The sequence below is a fragment of the Phaenicophaeus curvirostris genome, chromosome 28, assembly GCF_032191515.1.
Source record: "Phaenicophaeus curvirostris isolate KB17595 chromosome 28, BPBGC_Pcur_1.0, whole genome shotgun sequence".
Classification (NCBI taxonomy): domain Eukaryota; kingdom Metazoa; phylum Chordata; class Aves; order Cuculiformes; family Cuculidae; genus Phaenicophaeus; species Phaenicophaeus curvirostris.
The window spans coordinates 6,922,777-6,950,637 of NC_091419.1; the positions used below are offsets into that span (position 1 = coordinate 6,922,777).

A 27,861-nucleotide genomic window follows, 5' to 3' on the forward strand; every position below is an offset into this window, starting at 1 on the left:
GCACAGGGAGGACGGAGCACAGAGGAGGCCGCGGAGATGATCCGAGGGCTGGAGAACCTCCTGTATGAGGCCAGGCTGAGAGCTGGGGGTGTTCAGCCTGGAGAAGGCTCCAGGGACACCTTAGAGCAGCTTCCAGTGCTGAAAGGGGCTCCAGGAAAGCTGGGGAGGGCAGGGATAGGATGAGGGGGAGCGGTTTTCAGCTGAAAGAGGGGAGATTGAGGCGAGATCTCGGGCAGAAATGCTTTGCCAGCACAAAGCAGACAAGCAGCAGCCAGGGCTGGGGGTCCCTGGGCAGGGCTGAGCCCTTTCCCACCTCAGATCCAGTTCAGCTCCGCAGCCGCTGCCGGAGCTCGGTCCTCCCCGAGAGCAGGAGTCGGGCGCGCAGGCAGAGCCACCGCTCGGATTCCGCTGCTGGGAGCGCAGGAGCCCACCTGGGCACAGCGCAAGCCTGTTTGCTGACGTTAGGAGAGGATTTTCAGGGCTGCCAATTGATTTCTCATAACACCACAAAATTCACAAGAAACTTCTTTGTCAGAAGCAAAAATAAAAAATGGAGACAGGCTTGTGTTTCTAGTCCAAATGTACTTCTCTTTATTCAAACCAGGGGTAATCACTGGTTAGTGCAAAATGCACCTAAACCTTTTTGCCTGAGGGAAATCTACATCTTAACAAGGCCTCCGTTAACCCCAAGGAAATTCACAGAGGATCGGAAAGCGCGTGAAGCCCAGATCCAAGCGCTGCGCTTCGTTAAGTGACTCTGTGCGTCAGCAAGTCTGCACCCTGCTCTGTTCCCGGTCCCGCACCGTTCGGGTAACACAAGCAAAATACACTCAGTAGATTTAACTCCCAGAGTTTCTGAACCATCCGCCCCACCGCTAAGGTCAGAGTGAGGGGGTTGCAGCTCACCCTCACTTCCAACAGCGCTAACGGAAACCCTGTTTTTTAAATTAAAAAATAAGCCAGCATACATAGTAGAAAATTTCTCTTAAAAATTTCACAATCTGTAAATGTATATATTTTTTTTTCTTTTAAACATAAAAGTTTACAATATACGGTAAAACAAAAGGCTCAGGAAAAATAATTTCAACAAAAAAAAGAAACCTGAAGTTGTGAATTAAAGCTGAAGACATTTTTAAAACCCTGTAGTTTGAACCAGTGACATTTTCTTTATTTGTGCTGATGGGGTTAGAGAAAGGAAAATGTTTAAAAACTGCAGTCCAAACACCCACAGCTCTGCTTCCAGAAGCCATCGTCCCCCACCCTCCCCCCCAAAAAAATGTTGTTAGGTTTTTCTTCCATCAAGTATGTGATTGTCACAAGTTCAGAAGTCTGGGATTCCTGGGTATCCCGGGCTGGACAGAATTCCCTGATTGCCAGCCCGCGCTAGCGCCGGTAGGGGTGAAATCCTTGCACGTTATGGTTCTGTCCTCGGCCAAAACCGCTTCCTCCGGCAGGTGGGCCGCTGGACGGCTGCACCGAGGGGCCTCCGTAGGGCGGGGGCTGCTGGCTGGGGTCAGAGAAACCTTGTCCAAAACCGCTCAAGTCTTGTCCATACCCTGGGGAGAAAGGGAAAAGGCAGCAGAGTCAGTTTTCAGCATCACCTGTGCGCACAAGAGGCGCCAAGTCAAAACCTGATGCTGCTCCCTCCCATGGGCTCAGGAGCCCGGGTCTAACACGCCTGGAGAAGCGGCTGCTTTCGGATCTTGCCCTTCTTTACCTTCTCCTACAGAAGACAGGGGTCAGAAGCAGAACTGAGCGGGCATGCAGGAAGGGCTGCAGCCAAACCATCACATTCTGGCTGTTCAGAAGCCTGGGGGGACTTGCAGGTTGGCTGTCAGCTCACTCTGAATATTTGTATTTTGGTTTGGGACGGGTTTTTATCAGTTAAAACTGAGAACTGCCAGGGCAGCAGAGCTGGAGACACAGCAGAGAAGCGCTTCCTGTGGAAGTGCTGGGACTGACTGTGCAGAGCCGTTCGGCTCTGGCTTCATTGCCCCTGGACAGCCAAAAACCTCCTTTGCTGGAGACACGCCAGAGAAGACACCCTTAAATTCCCTTTTAATAACCAAGCACTGCTGCCTGGACTTATATCTGACTTCACAATCTGCCTCTCTTTAAAGGGATGCTCAACTCAAAACACGTCAACTGCAACACGAGGGGGCAAAGCTGGCAAAGCAGAATCCAGAAGGCTGTGACTGCTTTAGACTCTATAAGGGAATCCGTGGTCCGAGGATGCCTTTGGGAAGATCCAACAACCTTCCCCAAACTCCCAGCACAGGCAGGCTGGAGTGCATTTATTCCAAGCTGAAAAAACAAAGCTCCATTTCACAACAAGACACTCAAGAGCTACTGCCGATGGAGGGGACACTTTCAACCCAGCTGAAGAGTGGCAGCAGGCAGGGCACAACTCTAAAGCCCTTCTCCCATGTCCCCGACGCCACCAAATGCATCTGACATTGACCTTGTCCTTCCTCTGGCTTAGGAGCAAAATGTTCTCCTCTCCTGCCACACACATGGTCCTGCGCTGGCCCCATGGGGCTGCCAACCTAACCCAAGCCAGAGACCAGATTCCAAACCGGTTTAGAGTAAGTAGGACTTCAGGACGGAGAGAAAGGGTGAAGAATAAAGACTTGCTGGAATTCTTGCTGCCAGAATGAAAGAACTCGATGGAAATTCAGAACATTGAGAAAAGGTCCTGTAATTAAATACGACTCTTGATCATAATAGTGGCATCGGTACAAGACTCTGGTATGAAAGATGGCATTAAGAATCCTAATTACTAAGTGCGTTTCTGCAGTTTTGCTTCTCTCTATGCAGGCTTAAAGCAGGTTTAACTCTCTTAATCCAAAACAAAGTTGCTTAGTGTGTCTTCAGTACTGCAATTTCAAGCTCTTCCTGTCTCTCAGGACTTGCTAGCACTAATGAGCATTAACGCGCATCTATCACAGGCCTCTATTAGCTCAAAATGCTAATCCAGCCATTTTTTCAGACAGAGATAAGTAGGCAACCAAAAATACAATTTAATTGTTTGCCAAAGGGTGAGGCTCAGAGTAGAATAAAAATGGAGTTATTTGCCTTGCACCCTGCAGTTACAGCCTGAAGTGGTGGAAGCCACAGCTCTCGCTTTGTTTATCAGAGGAAACCTGCAGCACAAACCTGAACAGCCAGACGTTTTAGTACATACCGTCTGCCCCTGCTTGCTTATCTCCTGCCGCAGCTCTTGGTTTGCAGCAGCACCTTGCTGCCAGCACCCAGCTCGCCTGCTGTTTCAGCAGCTCCACTCTCCACAGAGCCGTGCAGACCATTACTGTTTTCCTGCCTCACTCAGGAACCTGAGCTGGATTTGATTCCCAGGATAAAGCCTTGACAATGCAGCCGCTTGGGAAGTGAACAGCACTGCCATTCACACTAAAGGTGTGAGTTTTCACTTCAGGCATCTAACAAACATCAAGAACTGCATTGCTCTTACTTGCAAGAAGGAAACACTTGAGCCACACTGTTCCCTCCACCCTCTTAAAAGGGACCCTGCAAGAAACACAGGAGTTGTCTCCCAAAGACAGACATAACGGGAGTGTTGGTTGTAAGGAGGCACCGCTGACCCAGGATCACTGCTCAGCCAGGCCATGAGAGCACAAACAAAGCACCAGCGCAGAGCCTGAAGAGTCCTGAGAGCGGGTACCCACCTGTGAGAAGCGAGGAGTGCAGGGCCCTGTACAGAGATGTTTTCTCAGGGTGGTGGAGACACACCCACATTAGTGTTTAATTTACTGGGGTGTACATCCACCCCAGCTGTAAACACAGCAGCATTTAAGATGCTGTCAAGCCAGGACAAATCTTAAAATGCCACGATGATGAGATAACTCGGTGCCTCTTTAAAGCCCATAAGCACAGGCAGATCAGTTAGCCTACTGTACAGCTACTGCTACGCGATCTGCAAACAGATCAAGTGCTGATGTGCTTTAAGAAGGTTTAAACGATTTCATGCGTAGCTTTACGGACAAGGTGGATGACTCTGTGGTGCTACGGCACAGCAAATACCTCTACCCCTGCTGGCACGTACTCCTAACAGCGTTCACGCAAAAGAATTCCTCGAGGTGAGAAGGCTACCTGCAGCTGTGGTTGAAACAGCCAACTTCAGTCTTTTTCCTTAAAAAGCAGCACTGCACACCTCTTCTTCCTCTCTTCTCACCCAGCACTCTGAGGAAACTAAGAACACCTGAAATATTTCACTGGCCAAGAGGCCTCCTAGAAAGGGAGGTCTCTTCTCCCAATTAACAAGCAATAGGATGAGAGGAAAGGGCCCTCAAATTGCACCAGGGAAGGTTTAGACTGGAGATTAGGAGAAATTCCTTCATTGAAAGTGTGGTGAAGCCCTGGCAGAGGCTGCCCAGGGCGGTGGGGGAGTCACCAACCCTGGAGGGCTTCAAAAACGTGTGGACATGGCACTTCGGGACACTGTTTATTAGAGATGGTGGGGTTGGGCTGACGGTTGGACTGGATAAGCTTAAGAGGTCTGTTCCTCCTTTAGTGATTCTAGGAATACACAAAAGGAAAGTGGTACCAGACACTGGAATGCCCCCCTCCAGCTTTCCACAACGTTGGAAAACATGCTCCCTAACCTTCTAGTGCATCCCAGATACTGACTCTGCACTGAATATAAATGATTGTGCATGCATTTGTACTTTATAGTAGGGTCCGCACCCTTCAGAAAGAGTCTGTGAAGAGACGAGTTCTGGCAAGACCAGAAAAAACTCCTCCTGAGTCTTCACCATTAGCAAACTCTTTCTGAGCACTGACTTTCTACCCGAGTATAAAAGCAAGCCGGGAGAGGAGAAAGTGAAGCCAAGTTTATTTTACGTGCGGGTACTTACCAAACTGACTGTAAGGGAATTCTGGCTGAGCAGTGGGGGGTTTGCTCATGTCCTGAGTTGCCTGAGATGGTGGTGGCGGCGGTGGGAAAGCTAGTGGCGCTGCCCCCGGAGTGGCGGGTGGAGGGGGAACGCCAGGCGGGGCAAACTGGTCAGGTGGAGGCGGTGGAGCCCCGTAACCAAAGCCTGAAACACAAGGAGAGCACAAGATGTGTGAAAAAGACATGGGCAAACACCACCCTGACTTCTCGCTGTTCTCCACCTTCTTTTCTAAAGCAGGTTTCTGACCAGGCTTTTCCAAGGGTGGCCTGAGGGGGCAGGTGCTCAAATCCTATTTATGTTTCCAATGCCAGTTGCGACCTTAATTCCTTAAGCTTCTCTGAAAATCCCAGCCTGTGTCTGGCCCAGGTCACCATGCAGTAATCCCTAACTTCCCTCTCAGATGTCATAATAGGGTTACACAGTAAATCTAAATTTATTCAGCAACACAGAATTAAACTAGAGAACATGATTACTGCACCCCAAAAGAAGTAACTTTGACAAATATACAGTTAATTTTAGCTCAGAACATACAATCCAGGCAAAATACCTAAGGATAGGTGAAACGTAGCGGGGGAAAAGCCAAGTCCAGAGAAAGAAGAGCAAAAGCTGAAAAGAGAATTTGATGATTGAGTGTACCCAGACTCCTGGGGGTCACTTACTAAATGGTGGTGGGGTGCCATAGCCCTGCGGAAATCCTTGCGGAGGCGGGAATCCTCCAGGAGGCGTAGAGACTATGTATGAGGTAAATGGTGGTGGTGGTGGAGGAGCTCCTCTTCCTGGAGGAGGTGGTCCATATCCACCTGGAAATTTAATAGAAACCAAGAACTGAAGTGGCTGAATAAGGGAAAGCTGCTGCTTAAGGCAGCATCCTCTAGATGGGGTAAAGCTGTGTGACAGATTTCAGATGCAGTCAAAGGCTCCTATGAATTCTTACTTTAAGAAATATTTGTCCTCCAAGTATCCCTACTGTAAATAATTGTGGTTTAGAATGTAATCCCGTGATAGAAAACAAATGAGTGTGGGTGGCAACAGCAGGGTGTACACCAGCTCTTATTACTGATCTGGTAAGGATACACTACCTTCTCCTTTGTTCTTTAAGGACAAATTCAACCAAGCTTTGAAATGTAGGTTAAACACTACCGAAATCCACCAATCGCTGTGAATTCTGAAGCCACACCCTCACTCAGTAGGATTTTTCTTTAGAAGTGGTCCCATGTAACATACTTACCAATTGCCTGTCCAGCTGGCACCCACATCCCTAAAACAGAACAAAGAGAGTGACTTATACAGGCACTGGAGCTGTGTACTGTGAAACAGGAATGGCCTAAAGTGGCTCTGAGCTCTGGAATTAGACTGGGTATCCTCCCAGCACCCCTTACAGATCTGTTTTTATGGGCAGAGAAAGTGTCTGGGGCTATTTCTGAACAGACTCTGAATCATTCAGCAAATAACACACAATATATGCAGTCCCCAAATTCAAATCAGAACTGCGAGCATACCAAGTGCAGGAAACTACAGGAGTATAAAGAACAAAATCACTGGGAATCACAGCAGACACCACACCCAAAAGCATTTTTAATATCCTACAGGGTTCATCCTACTTATATTTGAAGGTTTTGAACCATAAAACCATCATCTTCTGCATTCGTTGCAGCATTAAGATTGAAAGATAAACAAATTTATGTTTTGCGTTCATCTTTGCAGTAGATCAGATATCATTTTCTCTGCAAATAACCACATTGAAAATACTCTCATTTCTCAATTTGCACAGCAGCAGATTAGCACATCTGTGCCGAACAGCAAAGCCTCAGCTGCGGCTTTCAAGTTAATAAGCACCATGGGGAAACAAGCGATCCCTCCACCGAGGGATCATCCGTCGCAGCAATAGATGAAGCCGCAACGCTCCCTTTAGCCCCCCAGGTGAAAATTTCTCATCTATCAGAGTGAGCAAGTTCTGTTCTGTCAAAGGCAACTCAATTATACCACCCTATTTCTCCCTAACTTATCAAAACCGTCTTTGGATGAACTCAGCATATTTATACTGCCTTCAGAATCTTGGGGGGGGGGGTCACAGACATCAAACCCAAAACACACGGCTGCTCCTTTCAGCCCTGAAGGGCTCGAGCTAAATCAAGAACATTATACGCAGTAAGTGCTCCCCTGCACCACCGCCGGCCCCAGAGCTGCTTGTTATTTTTCCAGGCTACATTAAGCAATAAAATCCAAAGACAGGACCATCTGTTTTTCCTCTTATCCCTTTCAAATCTTACTTATAATTTCTTTTGAAACTGCCTCAAACCTGAAAACCTGTATCTCAACACAATTTTTCATTGGGGCCTCACGCAGTGCCACAATGCCGCAGTTGGAGTCATGACTTGAGCCATTAAGCTTTCCCAGCGGCTCCTCCGCATCACTGAAACCCGTGCCGGTTCTGAGTGGGGAGAGGCAGAACCAAACAGGACAGACAAAGCACTGCCTGCACCACATGTGGCACACAACCCACTCACTTCTGCCTTAGGAAGCACAGGTTTTTGGGGAAGAAGTGAAAGAACAACCTCAGCAGGTGTGGGAAGGACTGACGGGTGGAATTTTAGTCACGTTATCCATAATCCACCACAACCAGAGCACTGATAGACCTGGAAACACCATCATGTGCCAGTCAAACCGAATTATTGGTGAGACTCCCTTGCGACAGGGACTCTGAGAGGACTGGAGCGGTACCTTGAGGGCCATATCCTTGTTGCCAGGTCGGAGGGGGCTGACCTGCCCAGCCGTTGGCAGCACTTGGCATGATCCTGCTTCCCCACTGACTGGCACCGGGGGGCCCTGGAGTTTGGCTTTTGCTATCGCGAGGTTCTGCGCGCTTCACCTCCACCTAAACAAACAGAGGGGCCATTTAGGAGAGATGGTGTGGGTTAATCCACCCCCCTTCCCTTCACACACACCCTTAATTACACTTAAGACTACACTTAGCATCTTATGACTTATGTCTAAATACTTAATTATTAAACTTAAGGCCAGTAATTTAAAATGTTTCTCAGGTACAACATACGTGTCGGTAAGACGTTACAAGTCCTACTGTCGAGGTATTCCGCGTAAAGCACATCCTACAAATCACTTCTGGTTCATCACAGTGTGGTATTCATTGGCATTAATCTTAAAACAGCAGTACCCTCTTACAACGGCTCTGCACTTTAAAAAGCACAATATTTACATTATTTATATGCTACTTTAACACTTAACATGGGAGTAAAAACATTTTTCAGTAAAAAAAACACTTTTGAGTGAAGAGTCCGCTCTGAAAAAGGGTACTAATGCTTTAACCATTCAACACGTTTGGGGTTCGTTTGAGTTACGGTTTAACCCACCCCATCTAACTACAATTTCAGCTCTGCTCATACCTGAGAAACACACACTCATTTGGTTGTTTTTTGTTTGTTTGTTTGTTTTAAACTTAATATTTTATTTAAATGTCTAATGGAAGATAAGGACTTACCTTCCCCAGGCTAACGCTTAAAGAATCTCAATTAACTCAAACAATGTCAGAGGGAATGGATGTGATAAGAGAATCTTACATTACATCTAACAAAAAAAGTAAACAAACATGCAAGTAATAAAAATGGACAGTTGAGTCAATAAGAAGCAAATCTTCATACTGTGTTAAGTCAGTGACAAAAGCCCTCCTGTTTATGAAATTAATAAGCCACAGTGCTTAACTTATTTTATTCAAAGATAAAATGTCCTAGTGTTCCAAGCCATGGAATAAGTGCATTTGACCTACTTAAAATAAGCTGCACATTCAATATAAACCTCTCTCTCTCAAAAAAAAAAAAATCCAGTTTCTGATTTAATGAAACACTCTCAGCACTCATGCATGCTGAATTAAAGCCTTTTTTTTATTTTATGATTAATTTTAATGGGTGCCAGAGTACAAAGAAAATAAATCTCAATCATCAATGGGCCTGAGTAGTATGGAAAATAAAGTATTCAGAATTCTTCCTGCCATGTCTTAAAACCCATTCATGTCGAAGAACAAACAGGAAACAGGCACAAGGCAAGGACAAAGCCCCCGGCCCCCCCGCCGATGCCCCGAGGACATCAGACATGACAGTAACCAAAGCCTGTCAGCTCAAGGCCCTGCCAGAGAGGGACCCAGGGAATTGTTCAAAGGACTCAAATTAATGAGTCTTAACACATTTGCCTGGAGGGAATTCAGTTATTGCTTACAAAAGCAGAGGCCTTCTTGCAATTTTAATTTTTTCCCCCCTTTCAGCAACATATGGATTCATTTCAGCAATACCTTTTTAATTACCAAAAGGAAGGAGATACCAATTTTAAAGCAGGCGTTATCAGTCGATGAGGAGAGTGGAGGAGCTGGAGTTTATTAATCTGTGTGGAAGAACCCCATTAATTTTTCAGTGCACGACTGCAAGTGGTGAACTGCCAAACCAAGGACTGAAAAAACCCTCTGCAATATTCCTAGCACCAAGGTTAACGTTCCACACCTGCCTGAAGCCCAGTTTACACCAAGCAATGATGTGTCTCCATCCCTCGCAGTTGAAAATACTGTATATTTCTGCTCTTTATGTAATGAAAGGGGGAAAAAAAGAGGGCAAAACCAAGATTATTTCATTCTGGCACGGAGACTGTTTGGGAAAGCATGGAGAAGTCTGAATGAGTACTTCCGAGTTCTGAAAGCCAGCAGTGAGAGGCGGCAGGGGAAGACTCGTCCAGGGTTCTCTGTACTCTACCAGACCATCACCCACATATGCTCCTCTGCTCCTATTTTATACCTCGGACCCTTTGTAACGTGACCTCTCATCTAAATGGTTTGGGTCAGTTGAAGGCAATGAGGGGATGTACCTGGCATATGGATCACTCGTACGCACACCAGTGTACACTCACTGCTCACACTGGAAATGCACCAGCAGGCAAGAGCACACGCAAATGCTCTTGACTACACAAGCACATTCCCTCATATGCTTCATTCCATTATCATGAAATCTGCCCTCCCTCAACCCCAAAACAAGGTTATGGGAATAAAAAGCATTATAACTGCATAATTAACCAGAACTCCACTGATATGCAAGGACATATCCCTTGTTACCAGAACAAATGAAGTATCAGCACATAGACTTTAAAACACAATGCAAAATTATACAATGCAGTAATTGAAGGAAAGGGGCAGCTTTCTTATGTTTCCCTGAAATCCATTCACTCTGAGGCCAGCAGTTTTAATGCTCACTTTAAAAATTGTGGATCTACCAGAAAGGTGCAGGGACTTTAAATGTATGAGACTTTCCTGTGGTTCGTTTTTCTTTATTTTCTCTGTATAAAACTTGGGTGCCCTGCAATAATTTACTTTTTCCACAAATATGAGCATGTTCCTTGCTGAGTAACATCAAAGCAAGCATCAAAAATTCCTCCCTATCAAACACCCATTTGCTGACAACACAGTATGAAGATGAAACAACCAGAGGTCACTTAACTGCATCGTGGTTAAATACTATATAGAGTATGTGGGTTTGTATCAAAGTTTCACAGTAAGTGACCCAATTTTTTAAAAAACCAATCCTTCATGATGTTTTTTTCTTTGTCTTTTTCAGTTTATGATTATATAAAGCAGATTGTCTCACACCACCTCAAAATTGGAGTATCGCATACACATCTGAAGGAGTGGTATCTTAAACCAAGCCTTGAACAACTCAGATTTCATTGGGATTAAGATGTTTAAACAGCTGGAAGCAACTACCTCCTGTCCTTGCACCTCAAAACAGCAGCAGCACTGGCAGCATCACGTCAGCGATGCTCAGCCAGCATGGCCCCCAGGTCTGTCAGCACAAGGCCTTACCCAAACCGAAGCAGCCCACAGCCTAAGTTCTCAGGCTTTCACAACCTGTGTCTCTTCTCTGGACTAAGCCAGAAGCTCGCTGCCTTCCTCACCTCTTTCAAACTCCGAAGACTTTCCCCACCTCCATGGATAAAGCCTTGAATTTGGATGCTCTCGCACCTAACTGAATTGGTTAAGCTTTTATTCACCAGTGAAATTGGCAGTTGCCCAAGACTTGGTTCTTTCTTAAGGTAAAATAAAACTACAACTACACACTTTTTTGCCCATGATGTCGTGAAAATGCATGTTGACAGCCTGGTCCACTGATTGTTCGTCCTCGAAAGTAATAAATCCAAAACCTAGCCAACGACGAAGAGTGAATCAAGGTAGCAGGGTGTTGTGACACAAAACAGGATGATGAACAGTATTAGGGGCGGACCAAGGGTTCAAGCAGGGGTTTCAGATAACTGAGACTTGATTTAAAATTTGCAAAAAAGAGTCAATCTGAGAAAATCGCAATGGCTACTTCGGGTAATTAGGCAAGTAATGCCTCATCTTGGTTTCACACATGCAACTTACAAACTGAGCGAGTTAACCACCTTTTAATTTGATTTTATTCATAACCCACCTACCAGGAAATGGTAAAAAAAAAGGGCTGGAATAGTCATCAGCAGAACTGTGCCACGTGATTGAAAACAAAGCACTCGTGGGACAGCGGATTAAAGTCAAGCAACTCAGCTGCTCCCGTCTTTGATTCAGGCTAGCTTCCCAAGAAAATACTGTTAGGCCCTTCTTCCCCAAAGCCGCAAAGCAACTTCCTCCCAGCCCACTCTTCCAATTAGGGAATATTTTCCATGGAAAATAAGAAAGTTGTCTTTGAAATGTAGCTGTTAAAGCATGACGAATTTTACCACTCCATGGATGAATGAGAAGCTTCAGAAACTACCAACCTAGACCAGTGGTTCTCAAGTTCACAGAATCACAGAATGGTTTGGGTTGGAAGGGACCTTAAACCCCATCCAATTCCAACCCAATTGGACAAAGCGTGTGACCGATTTGCTCCTCCAAGCACAGCAGCCCAGCCAGCTGAAGAAGCACTGCTTATACCTGCTGGCACCTCCTTTAATTGGTTTTATTTCTTGCATTTCCTGCTCTTTGCTCTTGAAAAAGCCACGTGATACTTTGCAGCCCCTTGTTTTGCCCCAGACATCACTAACTGCTCCAGGCCCCCACAGGCGGCTCGCTCCCTCTTCTCTGAACGAAGCCCTTGGTGATGGCAGCACAGCCAAATCCAGTAGCTCCTTAAGAGGTTCTGGGGTGGGGGATGTCCGATGCCCACGGAAAATGCCGTAAGTAAGGCAAAGCACCCCCCAAAAGCAATTTAGTGCTGGATTTTCATACTTTGAGAACCACCGCCCTTAGGTTGTAGCTGCTGATACTGCCGAGAGAGTGGCAAAATAGTGGTTAATCTCACAGACCGCAGAGGCTGGTTCATGCCATCAACCACTCATTGCTGGTGTAACAACCAAACCCCAGGAAAGGTAGGAACACATGCAGTACATGAAGTTGTGCCATTCTTTAGATTAGCTAAGGGAGAGCAATAAAAATTAGAAAGAAAAAACGAGGTGCGGCATCAAAAGCATATGGAACATGGATGCATTTCTGCTTTTCTGAAACCCAAGATTTCCCCCTTGGTTTGCATTTTGCTTTGCAGCTAGTGCTGACAGCAGCCATATATTGCTCTAAAGCGTTAACAGAAATACAGTATCTATAACAGTTAGTGTCTCTCTAAGCTTATCCAACTGGGTTGGGTAAGCCCAAAGAGGCCTATTGTAGAGAAAGTTTATATATAACAAAATACACAAAGATACAGGCCAAAATAGATTCCAGCAGGTCAAATTCTGCTGTCAGCAACAAGAGCAAAAGACATCACTAAAATCAACTTAAAATAAAAAGGAAAAAACTAAGCATTTCCCACACACAAGAGAGTGGCAGTATAAACGAAGTTTTGTTAACCTGTGATGAAAGCAGCCTCAAAAATTGAGAGCAGCATTTCATCACAATATATTTGTCTGAGCTTAACTAGAAATCTAAGTGTTAGAGCCAAAAGGAAAGTATTTGTATTTGTGACACATTTAATACTGCAGCCTTTACCTAAAAAGGCATAGGAAAGGACAGCGATGGGTACCCTCCACAAAGGAAGGCTGCTCGCTTATCTTGATTCCGAGAAGACTGAAGGAGGGGAACAGACTGTGGAATGGGGATGGGGTTTGGAGGGGGAGAAGGAAGGAGAGTAAGCGGTCATTGAGGAAGCCGGCAAAGGGAAGAAAAGGGACTTAAAAAGGTCAAAGACCATGAGGATAAGGAACAGTGAAAAAATCAGAATACACAACAAAATCCCAACCACGTGAACGTGGATAAGTCTATCAGCCAGCAGCTTTATATTCTGAAGGACAGGACTTTATTGAAGACAAGGGAAACTAATTACATCGAGCAGGAATCTGAGCGGGCTAACACACAAAGCAATGAAGCTGGTTTGCAGCCAAGTGGAAGAGGAGAACAGACACAGCAAGAACCTGTAAATTACTTCACAGTTGTTGGTTTAGCTAAGAATAGAAAGCACGAGAAGCAGAGACCGCAAGGAAGCCACTGTTTCTTTTAAGCTGCCTGTGCTTGTACTGGGGTCTCTGAAGAGAACTCTGATGGAAGCACTGCTCACAGGAGAGTGGACAGAAGTAGTAGAAGCTGTGAGAAAGCAAAGGCGACTTGGGTACGCAATGACACTCAGCTGCACCCTGAGGCATCACTGCAGCTCTGACACTACCCAGGAACCTGACTCCCAGTGCTCTGGTGAGAAGCTGGAGGTGGAGGAACGCTGCAGGGATTAGTAATGGGGACGATCTTTCCCTCCTCTACCAGCAAACTAGCAAAGCGACATGCAGTAAGGGATCAGTTCGGAATGCAAGGATGGTGGAGTTAAGGGAAAAGGCAATATTCTGAATGACATGAACAGAAGGTGGCAGTGAATTGCCCTTCTAGTTTTTTCAAGTATATAGTGATTCAGGACAAGCACATAGGCTGAGCAGCACTCTACACGACAGCACACAGATCAGGGAGAGAAGGCAGGAGACAACGTGTTCTGGGGGATATGAGCAGAGGCACTGAGCACGGACTCTGAGGAGTTTCCTAGCACACCCTGGGACTCACGAGGCCATTTCTGGGGATGAGAGTTAGTAATCATGTTAAAGCCAGAGCAACAGGAGACAAGAACACTGTTTGAGAAGTGGGATGAACTAAAGGAGAACGGGTTCTGCAGTGCCCCTGCACAGTCGACACAGACGGGTTTCAAACCTGCCCTGTCTGCCACTGCTGCTTTAAGTGACTGCCCAGCAAGTGGACCCAAAGCCACTCAAGCAGAAAAGCCATTAACTGAGACCAGAATTAACCCAGACAAGGTACGACCTTTTAGTACCTTTTGATCAAGAGGCTGCAAGGTTGGAATTAAACGTTACAAAGATGTAGATGATTGAGAAATTAATGAAATATATCAAAACTTCAGCCATAAGTTATGCACAGATGCCCTTATCTTTTCTCCACTACTTCCTCTATTTAAAATAAGTTGCTCTAGAGCATTTAAACAGATAACTGATGTTCTGCTTAAATAAAAAGTATCTGTTGAAAGAAGATTAAAAGATAGCTAAAGCAAGAAACAAAAAAACAAATATATTGAAACTTCGTTTACACTCCAATAAGACAAAGCCCGTCCCTCCTCTGACTGTGGAACTGGCCTGTACCTCTGTGATAAATTATCACCTAGAGAGAAGAAATCTAAAGAGATATCGTTAATCACAGTCAAACAATTCACAGAGAGAAAAGGAGAAAAAAGAAGGAAGAAAAAAAAAAAGAACTTACTTAACATTACCATACTTTACTATGAAACACTTAAATATGTCACTAAGGATGTATGTCTAAATTAAAAATAAAACTAAGACTTAACAGCTTAATAAATATGAAGTGAAGAATATATTCTTAATAATGAGCCAGAAGAGAAATGAAAGTTCAGATGGCAAACTATTCTCTAGCATGTAGAACATGCTACAAGGTGGGCAGTGCAACTAAGCTTCAGGTATTTAAAATATTGCCTCTTCATTATCCAACAGATGATGGATGCAATGGAAGGTGGATGACATGGAACTTGCTTTGTATTCTGACCAAAGGTTACCAACTTGATTAAACAGCCTAGTGAAACTTCCAGTTTGGGCTTCCCCCCACCGCCTTAAAAAAGCAGTCTAGCATACAGGGATTCTGTATCCCAATCAAAATGCACGTATTTCTGAATTATTTTGTGTCATTTAGGAAGTGTTTCACTTTAAGTGAAGCCATTTAACCAAAGCAAAAAGCATAAAATGAATGGATTCTGTTCTAAATTCACGTTCAGACGTACTCTGAACCGGTGTAACCCCCACACAATTATAGACATCACCGTACCCTTTCATGTGCAACAGGAGGAAATTCTGCTTCTCCCCCACAGTAGTGCCTTACGCCACAGGAGTGGCTCAAGAAATCTCCTTCAACTGAAAAACTAGCAAAAACCTCATAAATGAACATGAAGCATCTGACTTTCAGTGCACAGATACCAACTAACGCTGCAGATGAAGAGCCTAGGCTTGAAGTGATGTTTGCCCAGTGAAGTATTCTTTTTCCTGAGGCAACAGAGAAAAAAAACACATCTACCTTCTCTGATGGTGTGAAATAGTTTGCCATCTGACTATAGGAGAGTATGAAGAAATTTCAAGGACAAACTAGATCAGCCTTTACCTCGGGGCCTCTGTTTCTCTGCGTCATAGATCATTACAACTTCAGTGACCTGGAAGAGAGAAGGGAAATTCTACTTGCTGTGCTGCCAGGGGAGCGTTACCAACAGTCACCGCGGGCTGTCCACACAGCCCAATCCAGCCTCGATGCAGTCATCGACACCAGGCTGCCCCAGCACTGACTGGGAATGTTGCTCTTCATGGGAGTTTAAGAAAAGCCTGGATTCATCTGTTCTGAAAAGCTGCTGCATCCCAGCACTGTCAGGTCTCAGCACACTTCAGATTTTAATCAAGTATTACAGTCGTTACACTGCGCAAACCTTATAAAACCCCCAAGGTTCCTGGTTTTCAGCACACCACTCCTCAACGCAGCTTCTTAAAAAGATTACTTTTCCCATTTTTAAACATTTTCCCTCTCAACATGAAAATAATCTTTAACACATTTAGGAATTTGCACGGCTTCTCTGAATTACTTACTTGAATATCAGTGTGGCACACAGTACCAGTTTAAATTGATTCTTTAAATTGCATTACAACCCCCCTAAGCCACAGATGATTGGTATCAGTGTGACTTTAAATAAAAAAAAAATAAAACCTGCAAAAAAAATAGAAAATGGGAGCTGTTGGAGGGCTTCGAGTTTGGGTTTTTTCAGAATAAACATTACTGTGAGCTACAATTTAAACAAGAGAGGTGCAACATTTATCTCGCAGGCAACACAACAGCAGCCGAAAGGAACCACCTTTCAAAGCAGTCACCAAACATACACAACCTCATGGAGTAACACCTTCATTTTCAGGTCAATCACGGTATTTTTTACTAGAATCCCCTGAATTAGCTTAAAAACAGATGCAAATTCACTTTCAGGTTATGGCACCGTGCACACCCACTCGTGAAGGCACTGCTGGGTTTACCCCCTGTCTGGGGATGATGGGACAGTGCCAGAGTTTCTCCCCACTGGTCCAGTGTGAAGAGGCTGCTTTTGTCTCTTCGCTGGGTAGCCACAAAACACACACAAGATCCTCTATGTCTTCAAAGAAAACTCTTTAAGTACTCTACATTAACAACAGTGCAGACATGAGGGTGTTAAAGGTCTACTACTTACTTTGAAAGGCACTTACACTCAATGGCTGTTGCCTTCTACGTTTGGTGGAACATAACCCTGTACAGCCCAAGCCATCCAGGGGTCAGGATTGGAAAGCCAAGTCTGTGAGGAAGAGCCTTTGGAAATTATGCTCCACAGCTGTGGAACATGCCCTCTCATTTGTATTTACAAGTCTACTACAGCCTTTCAAACTAAAGAAGCAGTTGTTAGCCATTGCCTGCCATGTATTTTGAAGATTATCTTAATCAAATTGTAAACACAGCACTCTTGGTAAACTCAGCCACTCGAGATCTCAGAGAAAGCAAATGCTCTAAATGCCACTCCAAGATGGTGAGTTCACATCCTCTGCCACAGTCTGCAGTTTAACTCAGGCAGTCTAAGTTTCTCGAACTAGTTCACAGCTGAGTTTAGTAGTTCAAGGTCAGCATTTACCATCTCAAAGGGGCAATGAGAGCTGGGATAAATGGGAAATTAAAACTAAATAGAAAAAAAAAATCAGAAGATAGTCGTTTCAAGTCTAAGATTATAAATCAAGTGAAAATCAAGTGCATAACATTAGCAGTAGTTTGCCTCTAGAACAGAGGTTCTAGGGATAATGGAGCTCTGTTGATTCCAGATGATGATTTAAAAGCAATTACTGTTTCTAAAATACCGTCAGAAGACTGCCCAGTTTCACTGATCTGTACACATAAAGAGGAGGATCTGAGGTGTCGGCTTACTGAAGTGCTCCCTGTTTCCCCCACCAAATTAAACAAAAATGTTTTAATTACTGAGCTTCAAGTTATCAACTGCAAAAATAAACTATTATCCTTACACCAACTCAGCTTGGGAGTTTTGGCAAGGGAACAGAATGATGCATCAGGTAGACTTAAACAAGAGGAGACAGAAGCAGCAAAGCAAGTTCCACATTGGAGCAATAGATTTTGACAAACAGCAGGATACATTTCCAGATTATGAACGTTTATCACAAACTGCTCCAATGTCCCTACAGACGTTTGTCTGAATTAACCCAAAATGTGACAGCTTAAGGGAATCAGAGAAGAGCCAGTGGGGAGGGAAACATCTCGCAGCCGCCCGATAACTGCCATCATGCAGAATGACTCACCACTCCGAATTTCTTGAAGTATTCCCTGAGCTCTGTCTCGCCACAGTTATGAGGAATCCCACCAACAAAAATTTTATTTGATTTATTGTTATCACTCCTGGATCCTTTCTGCTAAATCAAGGAGGAAAAAAATGCAGTCAGGAGGACAATAAAGTTGGCTACTTCTATCATTTTACACTTAAGAGATGAACAAGGGTCTCTTGCGGGTTGACAGGGAGACGTCGCCAGGCTCAAAGTCTCGTACTCATTACAGTGAAGCAACTGCACGTTCATTGTTCACAGTGATAACCCAGTCTCTGTTCTTCAGAAATCAGAGACCAGGGACTGTGTTCTGAGGCCATTTACTCTTTTCATAATGAAACCATTAACCTGCAGGGTACGAAGCAGGCTGGAAAAGAGCATAAGTCCTGCGAGCGCGCTTGCAGACACGTTTCACCATCTGAGGAACTCTACTAAAAGCACTGCTAAGAGCTTAAGAAAACACCTCCCCCACAAAATGAGCTGGAGGCCAACACAGAGTGGTCACCAATGCATTATTGTGCTTGGACTCTGATCACAAAAATCGAAGTAGAAGACATTATTCTGAAATAAAATGTATGCTCAAGGCCTGAGTACTGACTCCTGACTCTACAACACGGATATAATCCAAGTGAGTTCAATTAAACTGCTGTAAGGCAAAACTTGGAAAACAGGTAGGATATACTGAGGATCTTTCCTTACCCATCCTTCCTTCGGTCGTGTCCTTTCGGGCTGCATCCCCCTAGGCGTGCATGGCTTTGGATCAATCTGGAAGAAGTTCCAGTTTGGTCAGATCTCAGCACGCAGAAGATTGCTCTACAAGTTTTGTTTACAGCAGCTGAACACAGCACTGCTGAGATCCAGCTCTTCAGATCAAAGCTATCAACGCACTGCTTTACAACCCCACACAAAGTATCAAGTGAAAGCCGTCTTACAGTAAATAATTAAAAGCAACGCCCAGGTAACTTTTACACAATCCAGTCTGCAAATAAGCAGCTGGAGTTTAACATGGATCTTTGATGAGCTGAATGTTCTGAAGTAGGTATCCCACCCCCCCCACCAAAGGAACTTACATTTCGGCCATCTAACGTATGAGGTCTACTGGCCAGTACTGTTCCCACACAGTTGGGATCTTTAAATTTGACAAATCCAAATCCTCGAGACTGGTTTGTTGTTTTGTCTTTCATTATTACACAGTCTACGACTTCTCCATACTGGGAGAAGTAGCTACGAAGAGTCTCTGTTAAAGAAAAGCACATATTAAACAGAACCAGATATTAACTTTACCAGGCGGGGTTTGCAGTTATGAAACAAAAGATAAGCAAACAGCTAAACAAGTTCAAACTCATCTTTTGACAACGATTACGTTTTACCTCTTCTAAACAAACAGCACACACTGTTTTAATGCCACTTGCATAAAAGAAGTATCACAGTGAAGCAATGACAAAAAAAGGTCATCATCTGAGTTGACAAAAATTTCAACAAAGACTGATAGAAAATATAACCCTGAAAGGTTTAACATACATTGAGCTGCATTCACAGACAGGAGAGCGCAGCGTGGTCTCACCCCAACCTTCCCACCACGCTGCTGTTAAGAGCTGCGCCTCTGCGCATCGCTTTGCTGGCCCAACGACTGCAGAACAATCACTTACCTTGTGTTGTGCTCCAGTCCAAGCCACCCACAAAGAGTTTTCTGCAATTGAAGCACACAGCAGTTTTAGGATGATACAAACCAGATGCTTGATCTTATTTAAGGCCGCAGCCAGCTATTCTGAAGAGGTCTGGTGGTACCGAGTCCTCAAAATACACCTGGCTCTGCACTACAATTCACTCTGACTACCACTTTCTGTTTCAGGGAAATACACATAAAACCGAAGCATCTGGTTTCTGTGCCACAAGCACTGAAGTTGCATAAAAGAATAAAATGTATTCCTGTAAAGAGAAGACAAAAACATCAGCGAAGTTCCTCCAAACTTCTTTCCAGATATTTGAGAAGACAGTGGTGTTTTGAGAAATCATTACAATAGCCAGAAGGAAAAAAAACCAACGTAGAACATCACACAAAGTACATTTACCTGCTCTTTTGGGGGAGAAAGGAATTCCAGCACAGAAAACTTTATCGTTCAGAAATATACATATAAAGCAGCACTGGGATGATTTGAAAAGTGATCCAAGAACACCATTATAAAGTCATTCCACCTGGTTAACTCCACATCCCCCTCAGAACAGGACATTCAGATCCCTGCCAAGGCCTGCAGTATGGGCTCTAAGTTACTTACACAACCTTTCTGAGCACCGGTAAAGAACAGTTGCAGGGCCCGCGCAGTTTAAGGGTGAAAAAAACCCTCAAAACTTCTGAGATAAAGCACACTGACAGAAAATCAGACATCTCTGTTTCAGGACCCACACCCACTCCTTTAACTGCTTTAATCCCAGGCCAACGATCAAGAGTTGTTCACAGCCTTGCATAAGGCCTCCAAAAACAAATTCGGAGAACGGCCAGGCTCTCCTACACTCCACCACTGTCTTCAGATGGATAACCCAAACAGGTTAAAACATCGTTCCACAAAAACACGCTACCAATGCAGCCGCTGCAGCTCTTCTGAACCGGCACTGCAGCAAAACTATCACAGGCTACACATTGGATATTACCCTCTCCTACATTAGAGGGATCGCCATACAGAAGATAATGCCAGCAGCTGAAGTTATTTAACACTCTTTAGTAAGCCAGATAAGCCCCACACAAAGGAATGCTGGGGTTGGATTCAGGCACCACCTGATATCTCTATGCTTGCTCCCTAACCATGTTAAAAAAGAAAGCATTTGAAGCTTTTCCATCCTCATACTGAAAAAGCTGAAGCCAGCCCTCAGGCTTCCTTCCCCTGTGTTGTCAAAGCCCTGTCCCAGTAGCTGATGAAAACAAACAAAAGCCTTCATCCGTCCCTTCTGTGTTCCTCCCTCACTCACCTAGACACACCAGGCAGAATCACTTTTGTCTACTACTGCTGCCTTCTAGGGAAATGAAAGCAAAAGTAGAACAACCAAGTTCAAGTCTAAGACAGCAGGCAAATCTGTGAGGCAAGTCCTAAATAACAGAGCACCACTGATTCAGCAATCGGTTGTGAAACCATTTGCCAACGTAGTTCAGAGATGCCTCCAAACAGACGAGAAAGTCACGGCTGTAATCCAAACTGAACTCCACGCTTAAAACTTGAGAGAAATCTGAATTAACTAATCTTCTGAAATGATCCGTACCCAAATCCCAACTGGTTCATGTCAGTGCACGCCCGAGCACTGGGGCAAGTGCACAGGGAGGAGCTGCGAGATGCCAGCCTGCCTGCTTTGCAACTCTTCATCAGCTGCAGGGCGTGACAAAAGTGCCACCCAAAGCAATTCACTCCCTATTTGAGGGCTGGTTCAAAGCCACCTCAACACCCTTTCAGTACAAAGCACCAGCTCAAGCCCTCCTCTGCCCCCTCGATGGGCCTGCACAGACAAGTGCTGGGACAAGTGACCTCAGGTGGATGTCTTACTTCCCTCATCAGTCTCAGAGAGAGGAATTATATTCTGCTTTGTTTTCTGCTCACCCTCAGATATGTGATCTTCAGATTGAGATTTTGATGGCCCGTGACTGCAAGTCAGCTGCATTTTCTCAACCAACTGTACTCTGGGACTGGGGTTATTAACTAAATTTGATAGCTTGGTCTATGGGATCAATCTACATGGGATCAATCTACAGACACCAGCCGTGCTCTGCCAGAACATCCAGCTGCCTCAGGGAAGGAGGCTTCCCCACCATTAGTGATCACTGAAACCTTCCAATTCCATTATTAATTATTTGTAGTCGCCCAACATCCATCCCAACAAAGAAAAAAGCAGGGTTGCCTGAGGTCAGCGTCAGCAGCTGTATGTAAATACACGGCTTCTGTGGAATGCCAGTAGTCAGTTATAGCGCGTCCTTCGCCTCCTCCATTTCAACACATCAAGGCAATGCCAGGATAACCAACCCCAATGTAACAGAAGAATTTGGACCAGCCTCACACAGACAGCTGCCAGAAGAAGGCAGTTGTAGGAAACAGCGCCGGGTGTGTGCCCGTTTCCCTGCACTCAGCTGGCACCACCAGCCCACTGGCACAGCCTGATGCAGGCTGCCTCCCTGTCTCCTGCAAATCCTTCCGTTCCAACAGTTTATGGGCTGCAGTTATGAAATGACGCCTCAGCTGAGCCTGCTGACATCATTGCCCTCACATCCATTCACACCGCCCTGGAAAACGCACACCCCCACAGAGCCGCACATCACGGACTGCAGTGCTGGGAGGATGCTGCAATCCGTCCCTAACAGAGCATAAAGTGACTCCCCAGCCCAAGGAAACCATGAGACGCTCACTCATTCCCTTGGGCAGGTCTTTCTGCCACGGGTACATGGTAGAAGACACTTGCTCATCCCTTTAGACAGATCTTTCTGCCATGAACTGGACAGCAGCACAGGGAGGGGATGACCCCGACAGAGAGGACGGCAGCGCTCCTCGTGGTGCTCCCTCTGGGAGCAGGAAGCAGAATAATGGCTCTTCACGAGTTATAGCAAACATATTAAGTTTTAACCAAGTTTCCTGTACTCACACGTTCTGCTTCAACTATTTCCCAACAACATCTTACTTGCTAATTTTTTCTTCTCTACCATAAAGGTATCCATCACTGAAATCACTAATCCCAGAATTAGCAGGAAAGCACACGCAGGTGTTTTAAGTGCCAAAACTCCATAAAAGCACCAACTCTTTTCATACATAAATAACCTGGCAGTGTGATCAATACCCATCACTTCTCTCAGCGCAGTCCCACTCGGCTACATCCTGTAGGATGAAGGGTCCTGAGATCTGCACTTTTCTTCCATCCGAAGTAGCCCTAAGTACTAATTACAAGTAACACTCACGAGGCCCTACCAACTCGTATCAACGTGACTGCTGGGCCAACAGCCTTCACAAGGATTATTTTTTAACTTAATATCTCCATCTAGAACAAGCAGTTCATTCTTAACTTCCTGTTGCGACTTGCACCTCGCGCAGCTTTCGAACCCAAACTTCCTCACACAGCGACAGCAGCTGGCTAAGACTGCCACTTATTCTATGCTTCCTCTCCGTTGGAGCACTTTGGAGGAGGAAACAGAAGAAAATTAACACCTCTGACTCAAATCCAACCCTTTCAAATCTGATTATAACTCAAAAGGATGAAATCTGAAGCAGCCTGCACATGAGAACCAGCTCTGTGAGAACCAGGACTGTTCAGGATGGGAGCCGGCCGCGCTCGTAACTCACAGCCTGCACTCTCCTATGGCTCCAGACCCGCAGCACGGAGCACCCTGCTCCTCAGGTCTCTTCGAAGGCATTAGAGAGTGACTGAGGCCCAGGACCAAATATAATTCTTTTCAGAGCTAGACTTGAACACTTCCCTTGCACGACTGCTCTGGGTAACCTGGGCCAGGGCCTCCCCACCCTCACAGGGAAACATTTCTTCCTAAGATCTCTTCTCAATCTCCCCTCTTTCAGCTGAAAACCAGGGCACTGAGGCAGACTGGCCCTAAATCCAGAGATGAACCTGTGTTGGGCTGAAGAAGTCACAAAATCTCCAGGACACCTTTGAGATGAAACCAGAGGTTTCCTGCCCGAGATCTGCCTCGTGTGCCTGGAGGGAGAGCAGTGGGGGAAGGCCGCCGGCTGCTGCATTGCCCCTCCGGTCCGCTGGGAGCCACGATGCGTCCCCGGGGGAGTTTACACACGGTTATTAACGGAGAAGGGGGGGTTCCTCCACCTGGTCGTGGTCGAGGCAGAGCCCGAGCACCCTGAGGGTCAGTGCCAGGCTGCTGTGAGCGCAGAGCAGTTTCCTCCTAGCAGAGCCGCACAGATACTGCAGGCACAAGCTGGGACCCTCCAGCAGGGGCTCAGCCAGCGAGTCCCCGGTGACATTACACCCCGTTAATAAGAGATAAGTGGGTCCCCTCCATCCCGTCCGGGTCCTTCTGTGAAGGGGCGCCATGCAGAGCCCTGAGGGGCAGGGGGTGATGCTTACACCTCATTACTATTAGAGAAGAGGGGCTCATCCCGTCCCAGCGCCGTCCCCCGTAAAGCAGGGCTGTGCAGAGCCCTGATGAGCCCCGGGAGGGCGATCACAACCCGTTACTAACGGACAAGCGGGTCTCCTCCATCCCGTCCCGGTGCAGCGGGGCAGGGCACAGCCCGGGTGAGTACCGGGGTTGGGAGTACACCGGTTATTAACAGAGAAGGGGGCTCCTCGTCCTCCGGGGCCCCGTGGCTCACGGGGAGCGGGGTCCCCCCCGGTGACCTTGGCCGCGCGCGCCGGTCACGTGACTGGGAAGGAGGGGGGCGCGCGCACCTGCGGCCGCGCCGGTCACGTGACGGGGGGGGGGCGCGCGCAGGGGCCCAGCATGGCGGGCGAGCCCGGCCGCGAACCGCGAGGCCCAGCGCGGCCCCCGCCCCCGCGACCCCGGACCCTCCCCGAGCTCCCGCCGCCCTCACCCGATCTCGTCGGCGCCTCCCACGCTGTTCATGGCGGCGGCTCCTCGGCGGGATCCGGGGCCGCGCCCGGCTCTTCCCTCCGGCGGCGGCACCAGCGGCGGAGGCACGGGGCTGCCGGGCAAGGCCGGACGCTCCTCGCCGTTCTCTTCCCCCCGAAACCCCGGCCCCGGTTTAGACCCCCCCCACCCCCCCGCGCTCCCGAGCTGCGCAAACGGCCGCCCCGGCCCGGCCCCCCCCGCCGCGCGCCCGCGCTCCCTCAGCGCCGCCGCCGCCGCTGCGCGCGCACCTGCCCCGCTACGGGGTCTCCGCGGCCGCGCCCAGGGCGGGGCGGGGCGGCGCGCGGGGCACGACGGGAAGGGCAGGTCCTCCAGGAGTAGGGAGGGGGGAGCCCGCCCGGAGGGGAGGGGGGCGCGCGGGGCACGACGGGAAGGGCAGGTCCGCCCCGCGGGGGGGGGTGAGTCCTCCAGGTCGGTGGCGCCGGGGAAGGGCCGAGCCCGGAGCGTGTCCCGGGGTGGAGCAGGGGCCTGTGGACTGTCCAGTGTGGGGCTGAGCCCTGTGAGCGTTCCTGTGTGGGGCTGAGCCCCAGAGCGTGTCCCAGAGTGGGGCAGGGCCCTGTGGACAATCCAGTGTGGGGCAGGGCCCCGGAGCGTGTCCCACTGAGGGGCAGAGCCCTGTGGACAATCCAGTGTGGGGCTGAGCCCCAGAGCGTGTCCCACTGAGGGGCAGGGGCCTGTGCAGAGCGCGGCGAGGGGCTCAGCCCCCTGCGTGGGGCCCGTCCGTGCCCGCTGCTCGCACCGCCCGGCGCCTCGGCCATGCCCGGCACGTGCCGCGCTCCCGCTCGCGCCGCTCTCCCCGCCGGGGCCCCTGCCCGCTGTGCGCACTCAGCATTCCGCCAGCCCCGGCTATTTAAAGCCGGCCAAGAGCCCCGCGGTCCTTTCCCTCCCCCGGCCCCGCGGAGCCGAGCAGGTGGACTTTCCTCCCTGCGGTCAGCGTGGCCGGCACAGCCATGAGCGCCCGCGCGGCAGCAGCAGCGCCGATCTTTGCCGAGGGCGAGGATTGCCGGGCCGCTTGGCGCGACGCGGCAGCCGGCTACGACGCGCCCGACGCCCACCTGGAGATCCTGGGGAAGCCGGTGATGGAGCGCTGGGAGACGCCCTACATGCACTCCTTGGCAGCTGTGGCCGCGTCGAGGGGTACCGGGGATCCAGCGGGCTCGGGGCTGGGGGGGGAGCGGGACCCTCGGGGCTGCGGTGGCACTTGTGGCTCTTGTCAGGGTGACACATTCCCAAAAGGGGCTGGGACGGTGAGACGAGGGGGCGCAGAGCCTGGCTGGAGCTGCTGCTTTTTGGGATGCGAGCTCCACATGCCGCCGCAGCGAGGGTCTGGGCAGCACCGCTGCAAGCGGCTGCTCCTTCCCGCTACAACTGAGAGGGTTTCGGCTGTGCCGCTGTGAACATTTGCTCGTTCCCACTAGAACCAGGAGGGTTTGGGCAGCGCCCTTGCGAGCGGTTGCTTGTTCCCACTACCACCCCCCGGGTGGGTTCGGTGAGGGCAGAGGATGGCTGCGGGGGCAGCCGGCGAGGGGAGTTGTTCCCTGCTTCCCACCCCAGCGCAGGCAGCACCGCGCTCTCCAACCCCATGAAAAACAAACCCGATTCAGGGGAAGAAGGGGGCAGCGTTTGAGGCTGGGGGGAGAACAAACAGGGCTCTGGATTTGCGGGGCTTGAGCCAGCCGCCAGCATTCCCGGGGAAGCACGGAGTCCCCCAGCTGCACCCACGTCCGCAGGCGGCCGCGTGCTGGAGGTGGGATTCGGCATGGCCATCGCCGCCACCAAGGTGCAGGAGTTCAACATCGAGGAGCACTGGATCGTGGAGTGCAACGAGGGCGTTTTCCGGCGGCTGGAGGAGTGGGCCAGGACGCAGCCGCACAAGGTTGTGCCGCTGAAGGGGCTCTGGGAAGACGTGGTGCCAGCGCTGCCGGACGGGCACTTCAGCGGTGAGACAGCGCGGGCGGCGGGGATGGGCTGGGGGTCCCTGCGCAGAGCTCGGGGTGCAGCCAAGCACCCGGCCCAGCTCCCTCCTCGTCCCGGGAGGAGCAGGGCGCTGCCTTCTAGGGATCGGAGGCACAGGGTGCAGATTAGGTAGGGAAAAAATAGTAACTGGCCATGACGGAGGACGTGAGCCCCGGCACGGGAGCCTCACCGGTGCCTCGCTGGCCTCTGGGCTAACGGGCCGCCTGCGGTGTTCCCGGACAGGGATCCTGTACGACACCTACCCGCTGTCGGAGGAGACCTGGCACACGCATCAGTTCAACTTCATCAAGGTAACATGTGCGGCGCCCACGCCTCCCACCGCCCTTCACGAGGAGGGGAGCAGCGGGAGGGCCTGGAGGGCTGGGGCAACGTCCAGCTCTGTGGAGAGATGTGAGAGCTTGGAGCGGGGGAAGGCCAAGGCCGGGTGCTGAGCCAGCCGCTCGGTTCTGGTTGCAGGGCCATGCCCTCCGCTTGCTGCGGCCCGGCGGGGTCCTCACCTACTGCAACCTCACCTCCTGGGGGGACCTGCTGAAGACCAAGTACACTGACATCGAGAAGATGTTCCAGGTGAGCGCTGACCCCCAGGCTGGGCACGGGCTGGCACCCTCGGCCCGACCCGGGGTCCCCAGAGCCCCCCCAGCAGCCTGTGAGCCCCGGCACTCGCCTGACGCTGGCCACGAGCAGAGCACTCCGTGCCTGTGCCACCCACCGTGCCAGCCAGGGCTCAGCAGGGAACATCGGAGGCTGCCCAGGTGGAGTCTCCACCCCTGGGGGTGTTCAAAACACGTAGACGCGGCCCTTCTTCTCCTGCAGGAGACCCAGGTGGGGCACCTGGTGGAGGCTGGGTTCAAGAAGGAGAACATCAGCACGAAGGTGATGGACCTGGTCCCTCCCAAGGACTGCCGTTACTATTCCTTCCACAAGATGATCACCCCCACCATCGTGAAGCACTGAGGGTGCCCCAAACACTAGGGAGGGGAGGCTGGTTACGTGCACTGTGAGGAGGAGAAAAGCTCATCTCCTGTAATGCTAAGGAGAGAAAATTGAAGCTGATTTGCCTGGAGGCAGGAGATGGCTGGAGGCTTGGGGTGGAAATCCCGGGTCTCCAGGGCACCTCCCTGGACAAGAGGACCGAGGGGATGCTCTGAAGGCACCTCCTGGGCCCCACCGAGGACGATCCCACCCTGCATCCACCCCAGAGTCTACGCCAGACTCGCCTGCGTCTCCTGGGTTCCAGCTAAAGCCATCGCAGGCAGTTCCGATTCCAACAAACTCCTTGCAGCCGAGTAGCACATAAATGACGTTTCCTCTCTCTACCCAGAAGGGATAAAACCCATTAAGAGCAATTAAACACACAGTGGCTACTTCAGAGCAGTTTCTCTCTCCAAAGCGTGTGTGTGTCATTCTGCAGCAAGCGTTCTTCACCCAGGCTGGTGGAGAAGTCAATGCAGATATCGGGGACATGCTGGGGTAGCACCCCGCCCCGGCTGCTTCGTTCCTGCTGCGCTAAGGAATGCC

At 48.8% G+C, this 27,861-nt stretch overlaps 2 protein-coding genes across 3 annotated transcripts; one reads left to right on the forward strand and one right to left on the reverse strand.

Moving 5' to 3' along the window:
- Positions 1-562: 562 nt before the first annotated feature.
- Positions 563-24,478, reverse strand: DAZAP1 (DAZ associated protein 1). 2 transcript variants are annotated; one of them, XM_069878270.1, is made up of 12 exons: positions 24,311-24,478; positions 19,433-19,473; positions 18,854-19,020; positions 18,483-18,548; positions 17,763-17,870; positions 15,559-15,607; positions 11,017-11,099; positions 7,632-7,785; positions 6,139-6,168; positions 5,570-5,710; positions 4,872-5,054; positions 563-1,556 (listed from the first exon to the last, which is right to left on the reverse strand). In XM_069878270.1, the coding sequence occupies exons 1-12, from the start codon at positions 24,340-24,342 to the stop codon at positions 1,384-1,386; spliced, it is 1,227 nt and encodes a 408-aa protein (XP_069734371.1). In that variant the 5' UTR covers positions 24,343-24,478; the 3' UTR covers positions 563-1,383. The 2 variants fall into 2 exon arrangements, with proteins under 2 accessions (XP_069734371.1, XP_069734370.1); XM_069878269.1 differs by having other exon boundaries at positions 17,763-17,873.
- Positions 24,479-25,181: 703 nt separating this feature from the next.
- GAMT (guanidinoacetate N-methyltransferase) lies at positions 25,182-27,732 on the forward strand. The gene is made up of 5 exons (XM_069878242.1): positions 25,182-25,503; positions 26,097-26,306; positions 26,566-26,633; positions 26,800-26,910; positions 27,157-27,732. The coding sequence occupies exons 1-5, from the start codon at positions 25,317-25,319 to the stop codon at positions 27,295-27,297; spliced, it is 717 nt and encodes a 238-aa protein (XP_069734343.1). The 5' UTR covers positions 25,182-25,316; the 3' UTR covers positions 27,298-27,732.
- The last annotated feature ends 129 nt before the right edge of the window (positions 27,733-27,861 follow it).